This window comes from Eleginops maclovinus, chromosome 7 (genome assembly GCF_036324505.1).
Source record: "Eleginops maclovinus isolate JMC-PN-2008 ecotype Puerto Natales chromosome 7, JC_Emac_rtc_rv5, whole genome shotgun sequence".
NCBI lineage: Eukaryota > Metazoa > Chordata > Actinopteri > Perciformes > Eleginopidae > Eleginops > Eleginops maclovinus.
Window position 1 is genome coordinate 7880305 of NC_086355.1, and position 20388 is coordinate 7900692.

General features: G+C 41.7%; 1 protein-coding gene across 1 annotated transcript in view; it reads left to right on the forward strand.

Moving 5' to 3' along the window:
• Window positions 1-20388, forward strand: part of clybl (citrate lyase beta like) — a 51050-nt gene that overhangs the window by 12027 nt on the left and 18635 nt on the right. Inside the window, exon 2 of the mRNA XM_063887001.1 lies at window positions 15127-15337. Coding sequence (XP_063743071.1) covers window positions 15127-15337 — 211 coding nt within the window. The remainder of the gene's footprint in view (window positions 1-15126; window positions 15338-20388) is intronic.

The following is a 20388-nucleotide window of genomic DNA, read 5'->3' on the forward strand; positions in this document are numbered from 1 at the left end:
CCCCCCCTACACACACACAGACACATCCACACACACACATACGCAATGGTCATTTCAATAGAGGGAAAAGCCCTTTTGATTGCAGAGCATTTCAATGGGCATAACTAATTGACCTCAATAAAATAGATGGAAAATATTCCTGTAGCTGCTTAAAAATCAGGTTATTGAAAAACAGAGAATAAAATCAGCATAATGAGGTGTAATTGTAAACAGAGCCTAGCACTCACAGGAGAGCTACATTGATTTGTCTGAAATGAGGAAAAAGTTTGGGTCAAGCTGCTCGCTGTGTTTACTAAGCAAACTTGCTTACCTTAAAGCTTGGGCAGGTCCACCAACTCACCTCAGCACTGTCAGACTTTCACATTCTCTCAAGTCTTAATTCTTGGTCCTTTTTTACAGTTTTGAGAATTATAAAGAAAAATACAACTTCAGTTGGATGCGTTTTAACTCACTGAAAGTCTTGGCGTCTTTTCAGACTGTCTGTTATGAACTTTAGCATGAAAGTACTTGGGCATGACTTTGTCTCAGAGCAATGCAAATGGAATTGCCCCCTGATGGTTTGGAATGCACCCAGCTGGCCTTTAAAAGGTGATAATTGGAAAATACAGGATGAAGCCACAGTCAAAGTGGGGACCTTGTGTTCAACGGAGTTAGCCATAGCACGGATGGAGGACAGAAAACCGGAGAGATGTAGGAAGAAAAGGAGAGGAAGAATGAAAGACATGCATTTTATTGTATGTTTCTCTTTGTATTTTGATTCCATTGTGAGCAAAATCAAAGCTATAAACCTATATTTGGAGTCTATTTGCCTAGCAGTAAATGTTTGAGCGTGGTGAGTATAGATTGTATGCATTTGTAGTACAGCTATAAAACCGGTTTTAATAGGCTTACTTTGCATTATGTACATTCAATAAAAGTCAACTTTTCATTGTGAGCAGGTTGTACTGGGGCGGCTATAACACACTAGATTTATCCTTAGTTTCATTTCCGTTCTGGCCGAATTTGGTGACACCTGTGATTAGTGCCCTCATCTTTTTTAAATATAACTTGTCTAGATGAAACACCACTCTTAAAAATAGCCATGAATTCACCACTGGCGGCAGCAGAGGGGCAATGACGCATCTCAAATACATTGAATTTGCAAAAAATGCTCGGGACACAAAGGCTTTGAAGAAAATCTCTTTAGCATTCACTGCGGGAGTTATTGTGGGAATACTAAAATGCACGTCTCCACTAATTTCTGAAACCTGAAACAGCATTCCCTTTCTTCTCAGGGGAAGGAAGTGTAGTTAGAAGCTCAGGAAGCCTATACAGGAGCTCTTCCCTTTTTACAAGGCATCATTCAGTTAGCCTATAGTCTAAGCCTGTGCATCCGGTCTCTATTACCGTGCTCTCTTCTGAGAGACTGTGACCGTGATGAGGCTCTTTTGAAGTCCAGCTTTACTGCAGGACCTCTCGAGAGGAACACATTCAGCTGCTAAACTGGAGAGAAACTCAGCCAGTTATCTTGTCTTTTTAATCATCCACAGATGGGTTTTGGTCCAAATGTCTAGTTAAATATGTTTAGTTCAACTATGAAAACCTTAAACGTATGATTCCGACAATCTCCCTTTTGATAACATTTATTTGGTGAAGAATCCCATGTGCTAAGGAAAAATATCTGCCATGATTGACAAGTCTTCATCATGACGTTTGGATAACGTTGATGGTCATTAGGCCGCATTCCAGTCAAAACAGTACGCAGCATGTCAACCGTCATGCCCCGTGTCAATCAGCAGACATTTCCAGCAACAATATGCCAACACCCATTCTGCACTCTGTTCAGGAAACCTTTTACTTACTCTAAATGGAATATTCTTAATGACTTCCTGTACCTGATGCCTATACTGTTGCTATCTGGACTCCAGCAATGGACCAGTTTAAGTGACCTTGACATTGTGTTTCTGTTGTGTTTTCGGAATCACCATTGGGAATTGTGTCTGTGCCCACACTTTGGTCAGTTCAGTGCCTTTTTATAATATGGGAGATTGCACTCGCATAAACACTCCATTGACACAAGTGATGATTTATGAAAAATGTAGCTCAATGTGGAAATATTTCGGAGGTTTGCTGAGCATACCTTCTATTTGTTGTTTTTACAATGGGGGTTGCTAGTTCCAACGTGAGCATTATCATTGTTAGTAAATATGTATTTTATAGATGTAATTCCAGGGTGGAAATCCCAATTAATTCCCATAGAAATGTGTTGTATCGAAACAGTGCATCACCACATTCAGGAATATCTTTAAGTTTGTATAAAGTTTAAGTGCCTTTTTATAAAATACTGGTGTTTTAGGTGTAGTGGGAACAAGATGCACAACAAAAACATGAATGTACCTTTTACCTCCCCAACACTTGCAGCCAATGAGAAACCTGTGTTGGACTAGGTGCAAGGTTTTTTGTATAACTTTACTCATGGAAGGCTGAAAAGGTAGGGTTACCTGTGTGAATGGGACTTAAAATATATGCAGCTGTTTTAAAATCTCGAGCAGCATTCTTGACAAAGTGTACTTCCCCTTTTTTTTTTTACATTCAAACCCTTGATTCCAGAGGTCACAGCATAATGGAGGCTTTAATACATACTTCCAGTACGGTCCTGGATTTTGTAGGTGCCACACAAGTTGACACACATGACATTGAGTTTCCATGATCCTCCCAGTAGGGAAGGAAGGGGCACAGGTCAATGTCCAACACCACCCACACCACACCCTTAATGGAGAAATAGGACGAAGTAGGGTGCTGCTCTTTCGTTGTCACTTTCCATATAGTGGCTGTGTTTATGTTTCATCTACAAACACGTGGTTCGATTTGCCGTCAGCTGCTACAGAAAGTACAACATTATCACACCCTAGATTCATCATTAGATCAACCATCTGTCAACCTTTGGCACTTTTAGAACTAACACCCATGAAATGGACTCTTTGTTTGTAGTGTGGAAAACAAAAGTTCTTCTATCTCTAAGAAATATACACACAAAATCCAATACTGAATTAAATAAACATTTCTCTGCTGTTAACATACTGGTTGAGAGGCCCAGAGGACACTGCAAATACCTAGTCTAGTGTTATTCCAGTAATGATATGTTTTTTTGGGGGTCGTGTATCCAGTGACATTGGTGGCAAAACGTTTTTGATATTTTCCCAAGATAAAAAATACATTTCTGTTGCTGTGAACGGTTTGGCACACCTTATCTGGCCCAGGTGTAAAGCCCAACACCCCATGGTTCTGTATTTTTTCAAATACAGCATTTACTGAATGGCTTCTTGATTGCATTACATTGTGTCGCTCACTCCTGAGGCTCTGCCATACTTTGAAGACTCAGGCAGTAGATATTAAATTGGACTTGGCATTTTGGCAATTTCATAAAAAATATCGGACTCGAGTGCCAAAGTTTCCATTTTCAAAGTTGTATATGTCTTATACTAAATCTTACACCTACATATGGTCCGGCAACATTTTTGTCAGCTAAAATAAAAGGTCCTTGCATTAACTGTGCTGTATTCTTGCATTATCAAAGAATTCCAACCCTGTGGAATACTGGAACACCATGAAATGAAGGCAGTGTTTGTGGAGCCCTTGCACTTTCATGGGGCTCACTGACATCAGTGGCTGTGTTGCGGTTAAAGCCTGTACAAGAATTCTCTCCATGTGGTGCACAACACCCGCAGCACACTGAGCTCCGACACTCTGACAATCCCAGTTTCCTATTTGCATCACAGCTTTAGCTACAGGAAATGTGTTGTTGATTTAATGATGTGGCTGTGTGTAGGCCTGTTGTGGAGACGTCTCGCTGCATCATTTTCTCGTGTTTAATGAATAAAGCCATAACAAGTTAATAGTGAGGAACCAAGTTTACGCAACTTAATAGTTAAATTACTGTTGTCAAGCAATTTCGTGGTTTAACATTTGACATGGGTGGGTGAAAGTCGCATATGGAGGGGATAAGAAATATGAGTGTAATCCCCTCCCTGCTTATTTCTTATAATGTGTGTATTGCCAAACAATTCATGTCGATAAGAGGTTGGTGTAGTTGAGGGTTAATGCAGAATGTCGGCATACCTCAATAATGTAAGAACTGACTGGAAGGGCTTTCAGCTTACAATCCTGTTTTATGTGGGGTGTTGGGAGGGGCTGTGGGCTGCTATGGGGGGTTGTGGCCTATATAATACTTCCATGGTTTTGGCAGTCAGATTTTCAAGAAACTTCCTGGTGTGTCAGGATCAATCGGGCCTAAGCCAGTCTTAATTAAAAGCTTGGGGCTGGGCAGAAGTCGAGGGCAAAAGGCATCCCCGTTGGTTAAAAGAATGAAGCGTCTGTCATTTCAACACTATAGGGAGCATCAGCTTTAATACTTAAAATAGCTCTTTAAAAAGTCTTACCGTTCAATAATGACTCATTCAGACATGGTTTAAATGTGTCTTTGTTTTCCCCAATGGAGATTATTGGGAAAAAGCAGTACCATGGTTGAAAACAATTCTACTCTGATTGTTTTATGGTCATTTTGTTAACCTCGAGAAAATGACAGAACACCTGAAAAGTGATGTGTTCAAGCTTCAGTAATTTGTTGTTACTTCATTAACCCACTTGGATATTATTCTGCCATCTCGATATTCAATAAATAAGGACTTGTATGCACATTTCTATGCTTTCAGGAAAACGTTTATTCACAAAGTTGTGAAGAGTTGATCTCACCATTCGAAAATGAAAGAGGGCTAAAGCTTATTCCTTTTGTGAGAACATATTTATTCAGCTCTAATCAAAGTACTTCTTTTATTTGAGTTTTGTAAAAATGGTTTAAAAGAGGTGTTGCAGTACCTCATCTTGCAGACATTTGTAATATAACTGGTCACTTCCTTTCACTGCTTGTTAACTAGTATAATGAAACAAGAGTGTTGGAAGTGTATCGAGCTATTTTGACATTCAATTTGTTTGTTTTTGTTGGTCTTCTACTTGGTTACTGAGGCAGTTCCTAAGTGTAAAACGGATGCATTTGTAAAACAGATGCAGTTATCATGTTCCACCACTTGGGGGCACAGGCAACTAACAGGGAAGTGTAGCTATGAGCTGGGGTGTGAATGTTGTGTTTGTGTTTGAGTTCATTAATGAAATGGAATATGATCCAAAGGGCTGTACTCACTTTTGACACATCATGTACCACAAGAGAGGAAATAAGACAAATGCCACAGATGTCCCTTTTTTCTCCCCCCTGTTTTTCTCTGGTTGTTTCCCTCCAAATCCAAACGTCAGACAGCGCCTTAGTATGTTTTTATCTCCCAAGTGGATCTTTCCAGTACACCCATCTGTCAGACTTTTTTTTCTGGGGGTCCGAGGAGGGGTACGGGGGCGTGTTTGTGTCTGGGCCCGGTTGGGTGGATGGTTGGGGGCAGGAGATCAGACGCAGTACATATCACATCGCGGGCCAAATAACCTAATAGTCTGATGTACCATCTGATCTACTGTCCCACTCGTATCCATATCCAGGGCTCATACTGGCACACCCCAGCCCAGATCCTCCCATCTAGTGCGATTCAAAAGACCATTTTTCAGCTTGCCCATGCAACCATGCGTGCGCATTTCTTGTTTTCCCTCTCTCTACTTCAGACTTAATCAATGCAATTGGTTTGACCTTTAGCAATCCCCCTTCACTGCATGCAACTACTGTTCCCAATTTTTTTCTTACCCCCCCAGAGGACCCTTGACACCTGTAGGGTAAACCAGGGCATCGCCTCCCTTGTTTCAACTCTAAAACCTAGTTGAGTTGATTTAAGCAAGGGAAGCATCCTCAACATGGACTAATAGTTTTTATTGCCTCCTGTTTAGATGCTCTCCCATGACTTAAGTGTGTAACAGCAGTGTTTTTTCTTGGATTTTAAGCCTAATGGGAGTTGATTTCTATCCAGCAGATACATTATACATCGTGTAGATGCGAGGTGGCTTCATTTGGGACTTTAGGTGTTCTCACCTGCAGTACTAATACTGTTAATGCATTCATATCATGTCTATTATGTAACCGTGTTAGCTGAGATGCAAAGCCACCTTGCCAGTCTTAATGCATTCAGGCTCCACAGTGTCAGATGGCCCTGGTGATCCAGGGGGCTCAAGATGGCAATGCTGTTTTACAGTCCGGATGTGTTAGTGTGCAGGCCAAAATATGTGTGAGCAGTGTTTGTTAGATTAGGCAGGGATGTGTGTATCCATATGGTTCGGTGGCGACACATTAGAATTGTTCTGGCCTTGAGCCAATTGAATGTAACAGCCATGGGTCGTTGTGTGTGTCTTTCTTATATGAACCCTTTCTGACCTTTTATGTGTTTTTTGATATGGAGTTCACAAGATCCCTATTTAGGTCGTATAACCAGTGTTTGGTCTTGTGACAATGAGGTCTGTCTGTATCCAGCAGGTGTGTGTTGGAATATTATGTGTCATGAGTATATGGGTCCACAGTGCATGTGTTGTTCTTTGGTTGAGAGGCAGCTTTAAAAGCAAACGCAGATCAATCGTCCTGGCTCCCTGTCCCTCTTGCTCTCTTCCTCTCTCTGCTTCCACTTTAAACCGACTCGTGACATGAGTTGTGGGGAAAGCTCCCCACCTCTCCTCCGCCTCTTTTCTTCCATGCACTTCAATCCTGACACCGAAAAACCACCCTCAGAGAACAAGTGTCAGCATCAGAATAGAGCGTGTGTGAATAGTGCGTCAGCTGCCCCCTTTTTCTCCCCCTCTGGTTAGCATGTAAGAGAGTGCTAATGTTGATGGAGGTGACGATTAACTACACAATGATCACAGTGATGGTGTTTGTACCGCCGCCTCGCAGCCTTGCTAAAGAGATAAGTGACTGATCTCAACTCGACTGGGACCCTGCAGATGACAGATAAGCACATTAAGGGACCGTTACTTTTGCTGAACACACTGTAAGCTTGCCTACCAGATGTTCAGCAAGCTTTATGCTTTGATTTGCCTTGCTAATATCAGCAGCCTATTTATAGCTCTTGTTGAATCCCTTATTCATCTTATATTTTTAAGGTTAATGAAATGAACATAAGTTGATCTGTCAAATGTTGCTTTTTGAAATTAGATCACAACTGTTAAGCCACTATGGGCTGCATTTCTATTGAAGTGATATGTGCCACGGCGAGCACAGAACACATTCGCTGCTCTTGCTGCTGCAGTCTTCTTTGCCAGGCTCCCGTGGCTGACTGTAAAAAAATAATAAAAAAACAGGAAAACTGTTTTTGAGACGCAACCTGAGATATTGACCACCTCCCCCACTGTCAGGTTGCGAAACAGCCCAAAGATATTTGCATGAAATAAATGAGGAACTCTCTCACGTCCAGCCCTGCCGCGGCCAAAGGTTTACTGTCGCAGATGCATGCTCCATCTGGCCCCTCAGCTCCACTTTACCTCTTCACATGCACCATCCTTTCTGCTTGATTTACAGATGGTATTCTTTCAGGTTCCAAATTCTTTTAACTTCAGCATCTTGTGATGAGTGGCGCTAAACAAAGATTCGTATTCCATTAAAAATAATTGTTTTGCATGATGCCAAAGTCTGAGCTGTCCCAGCACCAACAAAGTCAGTCATAGCTCTTTGTTTGTCCTGATTTGGATTTCGGCGAGTACAGGGTTGAAGGGGGTCAAGTGGTCTTCTATCCTGAGCAAACATGGACATGGTGACAGCCGTTGGGACAACAAACCTCCACGAGAACCAGGCTGTCCTGCCAACATTCACCCCGCCTCTCCACTCCCATCACCACCCCCCTCAGCCCTCAGCCCAGGACTGTGGTCCTACATAGGCAGCATAATGAAGCCATATAAGCTGGTTATTTGCTGCTTTACGGCTTGTTTTATGAAGGTGAGCTGACAAGCAGCTCCCAGAATGGTTCCTGTCACTTTAACAGACAACATTACCAAGAGAAAAGGAGCACTTGGGAGGGAGGGCAGGGCCGGCTTGAGAATGGGCCGGGGCCTTTATGTTAGCCCTACCAGGGCTTTGATGGGTAGAGGTTCAGGCTGCAGGCTATCACGAGTACATTTTACGTCTTCCACCTTTTGTGAGGGGGACATTATTGATGTTTGACCTATGTTCTTATTCCCACCTCCTCTTCACTAATCAATTACCACATCGATCCATTAATCAGACAGGGTGATGGCCAGTGAAAGGGCCCGTGGGTATGTGTGAAGAATTGTGGGATAGGCCTCAGGCTATCATGGAGGAGGGCCTTCACCTGTGGAGTGCACAGTTCAGCATTTGGCTTACAACAAGTAGTCATGGTTGTTACTTTAGAAGCATCTGAAGGTTCTCTATTTACTAGGAATATGTTGTTCTCTTTATGCAGTGTGTGAAATATGTATGTAATTGTGTGAACAATTATTTATCAACGGTTATTAAGGGAAATGAAGCTGATCATCTTAAATGATTCTAAAAAAAAGTAAACATTGGCTGCATTTTAATTAGTTGAGCGTAGCCTCCCATTGACGATATCACAAACATTAAAAACGTATATTTATTTCCTTTTTAACAGAAAATAAAAAGTTGTTTTTCGCCCTAGAGGCCAACAGGGTGTACATCTACAGGAAGTTATCTTATTAACGAAGCATTATTTAATATGACTTCTGATTTATTGGCACAACTATCAGCAGCCATCACACTGTCACAAAAAACAAGGACGCTGTTTGAATGAGACCAAACATGTTTTTGTCCGTCCGACTGTTTCCATGGAGGTTAGGCAGTGGCATAATTGTGTTTAGGGCAGAAAACAGAAACAGATCAGACACAGAGACAGCCAACAAATCAAAACGGAAGCTGCGGGAGCGGAACCCACCATGCTTTGATTAGGTTTTGTTTGGTTTCGGTTTGGTGTTGCAGACTAAAGCCATCACCCCAGTCTGTCTCTGCCCTTGCCAAGTTGCTTGCCAAAATGGGGAAAGATTTTGGAAAGAAAGTTCGAGAGAGAAAAGCTGTGGGCTGTTTTAGTCCACCCCCCCATCAGACTGACCAGGGTCTAGCCGACAGTCACCCAGCTCTTGTGGGTTTAGTGAATTGAGAAGACACTTCTTGTGTGGATTTTTCAATTCTTCAACATGTCATTTGGCCGGGAGTGCTATTGTCCCCTGCCCCTTTTTTCCCTGCCCCTTCTGCCGAGACGAGTCGTGTCATCCCCTCGTGATCAGCACTTTTGTTGCCTTTGTTTTTGGCCCTACCTCAGAAGTCCATCTTGTCTTTTATGTCCCTGCCTTTCATGCATAAGGGAACAGTTGTGGCCTGTTGTGGGGCTGTTCCACTGCATTTCCACCAGTGGGGTTTCCTTTCATTCTCTTCAAAGTACTACAATGGGGCTCTGAAGGCCTGAATGGCCAATGCAGAGTGCACAATCCTACAGAGCCCGCTCATTTTGTTTTGCCAGAGTCAATAAAAATGCTAAGTCAAAAGCTAACCCCCTTATGCCCTCCTCAAATGGAGCGACTTGTTTGACCTCCCCTCTCAATTAACTTTTAATGATAAATTCATTGATTTTCTTTTGTTTTTTTTGTTTTACTTTCAACTAAAGTGTATTGTTCTGCACACATTTAGTGTTATATTGTATCAATCATTAGTTTATTTCCACATTACACGTATGCAGCGTGAACTACTTAATTATCAATGCTTACTTGAATTCATTTATCCATTGGTCTACGACACACAGACAGGGAAATGGAGAAAGCTGGACAGATGGCTATCATCAAAAATATAGCTTTATATCTTTGACATTCTGACATCTCCCTGTCCTGAGACCTAGATAAAGACATCTCCGTTCTTCTGTAGGAGTGGGATTTAACTAGTTCTATGTTGAGGGATGAGAAAAGACAGTCTGCAGACGTCTCTGGGTATTACGGCGGAGGCCTTGCATAAAAGCATTGTGTGCCGATTTGTGAGCTGGGAGAAAGCCGGGGACTTTGAGAAGGATTACAGGTAGGCAGACATTGGCTGCTGAAGATAACCGCCATGACTTCATCCTCATTGTGTAGATTAAGGCATAAAACCCAAACTAATGAGACCGGAAAGGGGAAGAAGACACGCACGGGAGGAGGAGTGAGGGGCATTGTTGATGTTAAGGGACATTGTCACTGGAATTAAAGAGAGGAAAGGAGGATGTGGGTCCAAAGGTGATATTATGGGAGGAAGTGACATTACAAATAATGGGTGCTTCAGTCCGTGCCAAAATGAAATGCTTAGTTTAGTTAAATGGCTGAAAACTTTGCTAATTCTTGTATTGCATTTTTTAACATGTTGTTTTCATAACTACTCAGAGCAAATTCAATATCTGGTGGTGTCAGTTGTTTTATTGTCAGCACAATTGAATAAGAAAGTTAACAGGTCCAGTATACTCTCGTTGAGATGCCAGCCCCAATCTGATCTGATCTGGAGGGGGACGGATTGCTCATCCAACTTGCTGGAGGGCAGTCAAAGAAAGCAGGGGGCAGAGAAGAGAAAAAGAAGAACAAAAGACTTTCTTTCCTTCGCCTGTCTTGGGTGTCTCTGGTTAATTTTTCAGCATCTCTCTGCCTTCCAATTGTGTCCTCATACCTGAGGCAGTGTGGAGAAAAAAACCTCCACACATACAGCATCCTGCTGAGAGCAGGGCCGTGTTTGGGGAGTGTTTCAGCTCTCTTTTTCATTCTAAAAAACACAAACGTGTCAGACAGGCAGGTGGACATGAAGCTAGGTAAATATTGATGACTTTTTGACCATTTTATTTCCCACCCGCAGACGGCTTTCTGCAGACGAGGGGGCCTGTTTATCCTTCAGGAACATCGATTTCCTCCCTACTCTTTATTCATCTTCACCAAATTTAATCTGGAATCTTAATCACCACATACCACAGAATGTAGTATCCATATTAAGGAGTAGCTGATTATTGTGGGGTGGAAACACAGATTTTTGTATTTTATGCATCTTAGACACAGCTTCTGCCTGCAACACCATGCTGGAGATAATTGTGTAAATCTACATATTGAGAGGGAGGCTGTCGTGTGGGTCTGTTTTGGAGTGGGCCTCTTGTTATCTTCTATAATTCATGTGGTAAGATGAATATTACCACTTGAATTAGGCTGTTATGCTGCCAGGTGGAGGCCAGTGGAGTTACAGGAAATAGTGGTCATGATAATAAAGCAATTACTACAGGCTATTCATAATACAATATTGAGAACCAGACTGCAATCAGCTGTGGCTAGATATTATGACATAGATGTTATGTCGAGTTGAATATTTATTAAGATCTAATAAACTCTTCCTTCCTGTTTCTTTCCATCGGAAATAATGCTGTACAACGCAGCCAAAGGTGTGTAGTCATTCAGTTAGTGTCCTGCCTATTTGAACTTAAAAAAAGAAAAATATCTCTGCAAATCAAGAACATTTGTCAGGAAAAACATAAGAAAACAACATCTAGTATTTCATCTTAAATTGCAAACTCCGTCAAAAATCCACCACAAAAAAGGCTCCCATCGTAGAACTCAAACATCGACCTTTTGTGAAATATTTTAGCCCACATTGCCATATAATGTGCAATAAAACATGACATTGACGTCTTCAATCCCACTGTCATCGTATAATAAACAATCCTTTTTCTTCTTCAGGGAGATCATTCAATTAAAGTATTTGTTTTCCTCACTGATGGTATGAACTTAATGTAACCATACACACAGATCAATTTATTTTGGGTTAAATTCTGATTCCCATAAGGCTCTGTACTGTACTGTAAAGGGTTTCGTCACTACAAAAATGTTGTGCTTATATGTTTTCTAAAATGACTGAAACTGAATTGCTGAACATCTTCACAGACCCCCCACACGTCAGAAGCATGTGTAGATGTTAAAATGCCAGATACATACACAGTATGCCATTTGTTAGGACTTAGGAAATAGCATAGTCACTGTTACCTTGAGGAATATTAGTGCAGCTGTCTGGATTACATGACAGGGGATTTCAGAGGTAACAAGATGAAACTTGGGGAAAGCAGGAGCTGAATGTGGAAAGGGTGTACAGCAGTGACGGTTGTTTAAGAGCGGTAAGGGTAAGATATGTAGTTCAAGGATGTGTGGTTCAAGGTGGATTTATTGTAGTTGGACACTACAGAGAAACGTACGCTGAGTGTCGGATCATCAGAGGCTATTCTGTCGGATTCAAGATCTGTTGAAAGCTTTAAACCAGTGTGCTGCTTTTTCCAAGACTGGAGGAAGACGGACAAACATCTGCATGTTAATTGCTGCTCTGCAAGATTGGAGAGGTTTGCTCCTTTTTATAAAGCAATTCTAAATATTACATACTCTACTGTTGGGTTTGCAACATGCCCCGACTCTCAAAAATGCTCACTACACTCTACCCCCATGTCCTCAGCCTAATGCCATTGGGCCTTGTCTACTGCAGCCTCTCTGCTAATGAGAACCAGTCCTATCCAGCACCATATAAACCCACTAACACACACTTAGCTCTGATCTCAGACCAGTTAACATAGTGGCTGTGGCCATGTCTCACCACTTTACAGCTGCTAATTTCGCCACACAGCCCTGTGTTATCATAACCTTTCATGTAAAGGAAGGAGGGTAGAGGAAAAAACAAAGGTGCATGTGGTGCTTTGGGGACTATTAAATATGTAGAACACAAGTATTTAGTGATCTAATAAGGATGATATGTCCACCACATGTAGGATATTGTGAATAATAATCTCCAGATTGCATTAACTATATGGTGTGTGTGTGTTTGATGGTGGTGCCTATAGATCCCCAATGGTTTCAGCTCTGCTTGAATCTATCTGTGATGTTTATTACCGCTTGACTTTACAAGCAACTCCTTTAAGGTTTAAGTGGGAAAAAAAGGAAATGTTTAATATTAGCCACCACTGCTGCCATTTTGATACCCGAATGCTAAAACAACACAAGATAAAAGTAAATAACGTTTTTGGTTTGGACAATGACAGTTTTTAATTTCTTAGTTTCATGATTGATAACGGCTATGTTTTCAGCATCTCAAATGTAACAACTGTATCTCCAGTGATGGTTAATTATAAATGTTGGTTGTATATTGTTTGTTGAAGGATGAGACATTTTGGTTAGACTTTTGGCATTCCTCTCAAAACTCAAAATGACCTGAATTTTAAAATATTAATCCTGAAATGCCAGTTTACTTTAAGTAGGAAAGCACAGTAAAATGATGTGGAAAATGTATATTTTCCGTCCCCGTTATTGACCTTTTGCTTTCGTCTTCTCTCCAGCCAACATAAAGGCACCTCCACTCAACTATTTCTAATATTTGTCTTTGAAGTGGGTCAGAATATGGCTTTTTAGCAGTCTCCTCTGAGTGATATGTACAGAATAGACTAATTTAATTTAAGTCTCAACACCCCCCTTGTCCCCTACCACTCAACCCTTCCACCTCCATCCCTTTGCCCGCTACTTCCTATTTTAATTTTGATATTTTTACTTTCTTCCCATTCAATTTAGGCCCCGACTCCCTTTTGTAATGGTTAACAATATGGTGCCCTATAGTATTATACCCCAACCTTTGCCACATTTTCTCCCTAAACCTTTTGTGAGTACTGTTCCCAGTCTATAGGCTCTTTATACCTGGAAGCACTAAAGTGCTTCAAGCAACCTGGATAGGTTTTAACTGCCTGCTACAACTGCTACATCTCAGCACAGATTAGGCCTGATTGGGACTCGAGGGCATGTGGAAGCGTAGTTGACAGGATTAAGTGGCCATTGAAGTGACTTTTGCTCCTTTTTAGAGTGCAAAAGAGAATAATTCAGCCCCCCTTTTCAGCAGAAGAAGTAGCCCCCTTCTTCCTCTCTTGTCTTCCTTAGGCTAAGAAGGACACTAATTACAAATATGATGCCTCGAAGGGCTTCTGATACCCAGCGAGAGTTGGTAGTGGGAGAAGCTTATTCTCGCTGTAATTGGATAATTCTGATCCCAACATTTAGCTAAATATAAGGGCAAGTTGGTTCAGAAGCTACATTAACAGAGCAAATAATTAAGACTTGTGCGCAGTAATTGGGATTATTATAGATCGGAGATTTGATGATGAGCATTGCAACAACTGGTCAGCCTGGTATTTCATTTCAACTTAATTTACGTTTTTCTGCAGCGCACAGTATAAGTCCATCTAAAAATCAACAATTGCCGTCGGACACTATTTGTTGCAAAATATCTGAACTTGTAAGGAACTTATTCTACTAGTTCTAATACAGTATCAAATAAAACAATAGAGGATCTTTTTAATTTAGTTAAACTTAACTAACTACTTTGGGAATTACAATTATGTACTCTAACTTGAAGATTTGAATATATTTCAGTAACTTATAGATGGATTATTTACCTTGTATTGCATGATTTTTGTGAAGCATATTAGTTTTTTTTAAAAGATATATTCATCTCATCATTGCGTGACTCATTGAAAACAATCAAGTAGGTTTTCACTTACAGTAGAAACAACTACAATTGCTAAGTCTCTGCATTCCCTTAACTTAAATGTTTCCATGACCCAGCTCCACCACTACTCTTCCTCTTCCTGCTTGCTCTGATATTCAGCAGTGTGGCAACATTAGCATATGAGTGGCTCAGTGTTTGGGTGAGTTTGTTCTCAACAAAGGGTGCCAAAGCACAGGTCAACGTCTCTCATTCACTTCAATAGACAGCTGAAGGGCAAACAGAACTCCCAAAATGAAACGTTTCCAGACTTTCACTCCAGTGTTGAGGAAGACACCTCTTTCTGCACCGTAGCTTATAATATAAACACTGCAGATATTATGAAGATGAATGCAGCAACAACCTTTAATTATTCATTGCCCTTAGCCCTGTATTGATACCCTTGGTTTTTATGAGTAATGTATGCACCAAAGATGCGTATTTGTGCATTTTTTACAAGAGTATTTAACTAAAATTGAAGGACTCTGCTGTGTGTATGAGCAGTTCTGGAAAAAGCAAGTACTGTGGGCCAAGAAATCAGCCTGTTTAAAGAGACACTGCACTATAGTCTTTACGAAATTGACTCAAACTCTTGTGTCGGTTCCATCTCGTGCCACTGTGCTTATGTATGTTTGATTTTGTGTTGACAGGGAGAGCGGTTGGCTCCTGCCCACAGCCTGGCAGTATACCGAGGCCGGGCGTTATCACCATCACTCGGCAGGCTCCTCACCGCGCTACGTACCCCGCAGGGCAGTTCTCTACTGCCCCGGCAATGATGAGCGGAAATTGAGGAAACTGGCCTCTCTGGATGTCGACTGTGCCGTCTTGGACTGTGAGGATGGCGTAGCCCTCAGCAAAAAGGTACACAAATGCACAGGTGCACATGTATAAATGAAATGTGGCTTTATACGAACAGGTCAGCAAGGAACACACAACACACACACACACACACACACACACACACACACACACACACACACACACACACACACACACACACACACACACACACACACACACAGCTGTGAGATCCTGAATGATTTTAATTACCTTTGCCTCCTTCAGACAGGTGCTTGGTCTTAATCACTGAAAGGAAAACTACCTAAGTGAGATGTTTAAAACAAGCACATTTCACCCTATTATGATGGTATAAAGGCAGTGGTGCCCCCCTATCGGGGTCCTTTAATACAAGGTGACCACGTCCCACTGGGTTAGCAGCGGGAAAGCACCAGATGCAGCAGGTTAAAAGCATTCTCCCCCCACCCACACAGCCTCCCCATTGGCCCTGCTGAACTGCCCATGAAATTGTGATTGGAGAGTGGGATAAAGAAGGGGCCCGGGTAAAAAGTTAACAAACAAAGGTTTTTAAGTCATGATAATAAAGATGATTGATATGGCTGCAGGCTGTTCCTGTAGTAGACAAAGACAATAAGGTGATGGCCTGTGTGACTGACAGGCTAAACTGTGACCCTGCGATGGAGTTGGTGGATGTCAGAGCTTCTGTCTTTATTATGTGGTAGAGGGGAAATGCAGAGAGGAATGCAGCCATTCAGACTAGAGGAGGATTCAGACAGTGGATGTCAGCATGTGAGCTGCTTATGTCTCTATTTTTATTTCCTTAAATGTATCCTGCTTATATCTATTACCCACTCATTTCATAAACAGTAGTCATGCCTTAACGTTAGAAGTCTTAAGTTTGTTGGGAAGAATTGGGAATTTTGAATTTGATCTGACTCACTTTTCTCATTTTTAGAAGATCTATCTCTACGGCCTATCTGGCGGGATGTACCTTTTTTTAAAGACAACATTTAGGAGTAAAAAAAAATCAACCTTTAAAAGCATCATCATAAAGTAAAGTGCAACAGAAACACATAACTATAAGTAACAGTGCAGTGTAAGACATGAAAAGTAATTTGATTTAATCGAATAGGCTAACCTCTTATGTCTTCCAATAGTAGCACTCCAAAAGTGAGTTTTCTAACAATTGTATTTCCCCTTAAAAGTTTCCTGCCCAACAATCCTATTACTTTTCCTTCCTCTGATCTGGCTGCATCAGCAATATAAATTACATAGCGTTGCATCACATTTTTGGACACCATAAATCCATATTACAGTCGGCCACAGTGGGCAAAAATCCAGTTACCCATTATGTATTTGCCAGGTCATACTGTGTGATATAAAAATGTATTATTTACTCAATAACATAATGCACCTTTCCTACTGGCACCCTTTCTTCACTTCCCACACTCTCAGCTTCTTACTCCACTGTGGCGATTGAAAATCCATGGGGGTTGTTGTGTAGTTATTTGTTCCCTTACGATGGTATTTTTCTTGTTGGATGAACAGTGCTCTTGTGTGTCTGTGTCAAGGACATTTGTTTTGGATATTAGTTTCTATGTTTTGGAATCACTTTTGCAAATTAGGTTTTTTTTTTCACTCAAAACAAAAACTCAACAAATATTTGCATACCCTAATAAATTGATTGATTGATACCATAAATTATTAGCCTTATGTTTATATTATTTGTTTGAAGTCATGCACAATATTGACATGCATAGATATTTGGGATATTAGATATTTACATACATCTCTTAATAGTTTGTTCATAATAATTAAGAGATGCTATGCAGTGTTGGGATGACATTTTGTACAAATGGCAGCAGCACCTGATTTAATCAGTGTCTGCTACATACAGCATGGTAGTAATGACATGCGGTGTTTCTGCTATGTTTGTAAGTTCTCCTTCCAACGCAAGTCTGATAAATCCAATGCACTTCTCCAATGCTACATTTTTTTTAAGGGTACTCTAAATCATCACAGTTTGAAACTCATTCGATTTAGACTTCTGGGATGTGACTGGTCCAGTTAAGAACTATACGTTATTTGTGAATCAAATTCCCCCTTGGACACTAGAGGCAACAGCAGGACAAGCCCACAAAAGGGAATGGTTTTTGCAGGTGGTGGCCATAGACCAGTTCATTTCTGCTGATCTTTTCTGGGTGATATTAATTAAGTTTTAGTGCTGTTTCACTCCCGGATCATGAGGCCGTACCTGCAGCCCATTGAGGTTGCGCAGGTGACCACCTCCTGCTGTGACGAAAATGTTGGCTTTGTCTCCCAGCACAGTCTCCAGAGTGTGAAGTAGATAACCAGGAGCTGGGCCATTACACACGAAGAGCTGGACAGGGCCGTGAAAAGGCAGTAACCCAGCAGCAGGACCTTTATCTGCTCCTATATGCGAGGAGGAACAGGAAGAACACACAGAATGCTACTCGTATACAGGTTTCTGACCAAACTGTCAGAAGGGAGACCACACATTTCTGTTACAACATAGGTTTCTAAAAACCCAATGTTACTTTTGACTTTGTTTTCTGACAGGGCTAAGCGTGATCATCCAATTTGCTCTTATAGATCAACTGAATCGAAAATGAAAAACGATTTAGCATCAAGGCTCTATTTGCACTGACAAACTCTAGGGTGTATTCTGTAGCTGTGATTAGATTCGCCATGACAACCTCTCAGTTGGCAAGGTGCATTTGCCAAGAGGTGCCAGGCCTCAACAATGGTCTTAATGCATGTCTGTTTCTGGAGAGAGATAATAGGAGTGAAGCAGGGACAAGGCCTTCTAATGCCATCCTGATCCCCTGTTTTAATAAAGCTAACAATGGGTTAGGTGAAATGAGAGGTTAGTTACTGAGTATGCATGGATAGGCCTTAAATGGGGCTACTACCCACAACCACCCTCCTATTATGTGTTCATTAATGTATTCTTTTCATTATCTGTCACCTTCACCTTAAAACAGAGAAGGATATTCATGACAAAAAGGTACGCCATTGAAGGTCAGTCCACCCCCTCCCCTTGGAAATTGAAATCTGCCAGTGCTCGCTTTAATTGCCTGCCGCTTTGACTCCAAAAATGTCTGCGCTCCATCTTGGCAGTGATGCTGGCTGCTTACGAGGCAGGGAGATGAGAAGAGGAGTAAAGGGTAGGAGCCACCCAGAGCTTGCTAACTGTCACCACAGACCCAGAGGGGAGAGAAAGGGGGGAATAGAGAGGGGAGGGAAGACAAGGCTGACTGCTCTAACACTCTTACACATATCATCATATCTGTATGATCAGTGGGGTGGAGGAAGAGGGAGGGCAGGTTGAAACCCCAGAGCGGAACTGACGGCTACACCTGTCCTCTCTCCTCCTCTCTCCCTCGCTGCCTTGTTCTTTCATTGTCCCTCTCGCTCGTTCCTCTCTCCTTCGCCAGGGTCCTAAGGGTTAAGATTGTTTATCTCTCGCTCTCGTGTTCTGTCTCTGTCTCTTAGTGCCCTGTGGTCCAGTATTCCTCCTGGCCTTCCTCTTGCTCTCCCTCTCTTTTCCCCACATGGGTCCCTCCATCCTCCCTGACTCCCCCCGGCCTCCCTGCCGTAGAGATTCTCTCCTAATCCCTGGAAGTTTGGAACTAATGAACTAACTGCTGAGCCGCTGCCACGGAGCTTGGTCCCAAACTATACTGTACTTCACACTCGATTTCCTCTCCAGATGGCATGGTGGCGCGGTCGACACAACAGGGAGCACCTCTCACACACCAGCACGCGCCTGCAAATGCGCACAACTACACACACACACGGCATGCAGAGCACAAACATGCACACACAGCCAAGCGTGCACACGTAGACACGTACGAGCAGAAATGCACACATAAATGTGCAGCGGCACATACACATATTGGTACAGTCTGCAGCTCACTGTTCAGTCCAGCATGACGGAGGAGCAGTGTCTGCTTTCACCATCAGTACAGTAAAGCACCAGTATATTTTTCCGGAGCATTAAATGTGCCAAATCAACTTCTGTTCTTCTGAAGGCGTATACAACCTCAATCTAAAATAACCAATAATGATCAACCCCCCTCAGTAGCTTTTATTGGGCCCATGTGGAAGCCAGATACCTGGGTCTCATGTTGAATTGATTTAAAATGTTACAAGTCACTATTTAAGAGTTCTTGTTCACAAATTAACAGAACTTAGATGTTCGAGGAGATATTAGAGTAGGGTTGCACTGTATATTGTTTAGTTGTATTAAGATAGCAATATAAACTTAGCAATAAACGCATCACCATAGATGGCTATATTGTACTGTATATTGTACAGGATATTTCTTGAGTCGGTACTTTTCATTAAACGTGAGGAGAAGGGTGGAGCATGGGCCAATGAAAAGCCCGTTACATTTTGGACCACCGTTTAATGAGGTGGATATACAAACTATTTTTTCATTTTCGTTAACTTTGCAAGACAGGGTTTTGGCCTTGATGGAGATTTGTGCCCTAATTACCCACAATCTCCCATGTCTATGATGTTCATAATGTCAGAACCCTAACCCCAACCCTGACCCTAAGACATAGAATCATAGAATATAATGCAGACCTACTTAGCAAGACCAATTACAGCTTAAACAATTAGTTAGGAGTTAAATCAACACCTTAGTGCACAATAACAGTTAAACTACTAACCTTACACATTAAAGGGAGATTTTCAGCTTCAAGTTTGACCTTTTTATTAAATCTTGTTTAAGACACTTAATTCCTTCCCTGTTAAAACTAGTGGCCATTGGTCAAGAGACTCAATCTCTGGTTGCAGTTAGAGTAGCTGAGGGGAGAATGTAGAGTGAACACATTATTATAGTCTAACTTTTTGTTCTACTTGTAGCATACTCGATAGATAGGTCTAGGCATGAACTGTGTCTGACACCAGAGATTTTCAACTTTAAATAAATTATACAGCCAACTGTCAAGTGAAACATGACCTCAGTTCAATGCTCACTGTGTTATTCCAGAGGACACTGAAAGATCTGCTCTCCATTTAAGTGGATTCAAGTGACTAAACTCTTGACAGAAAGAGCTCCTGGGAAATGATGTTAGCCAGGT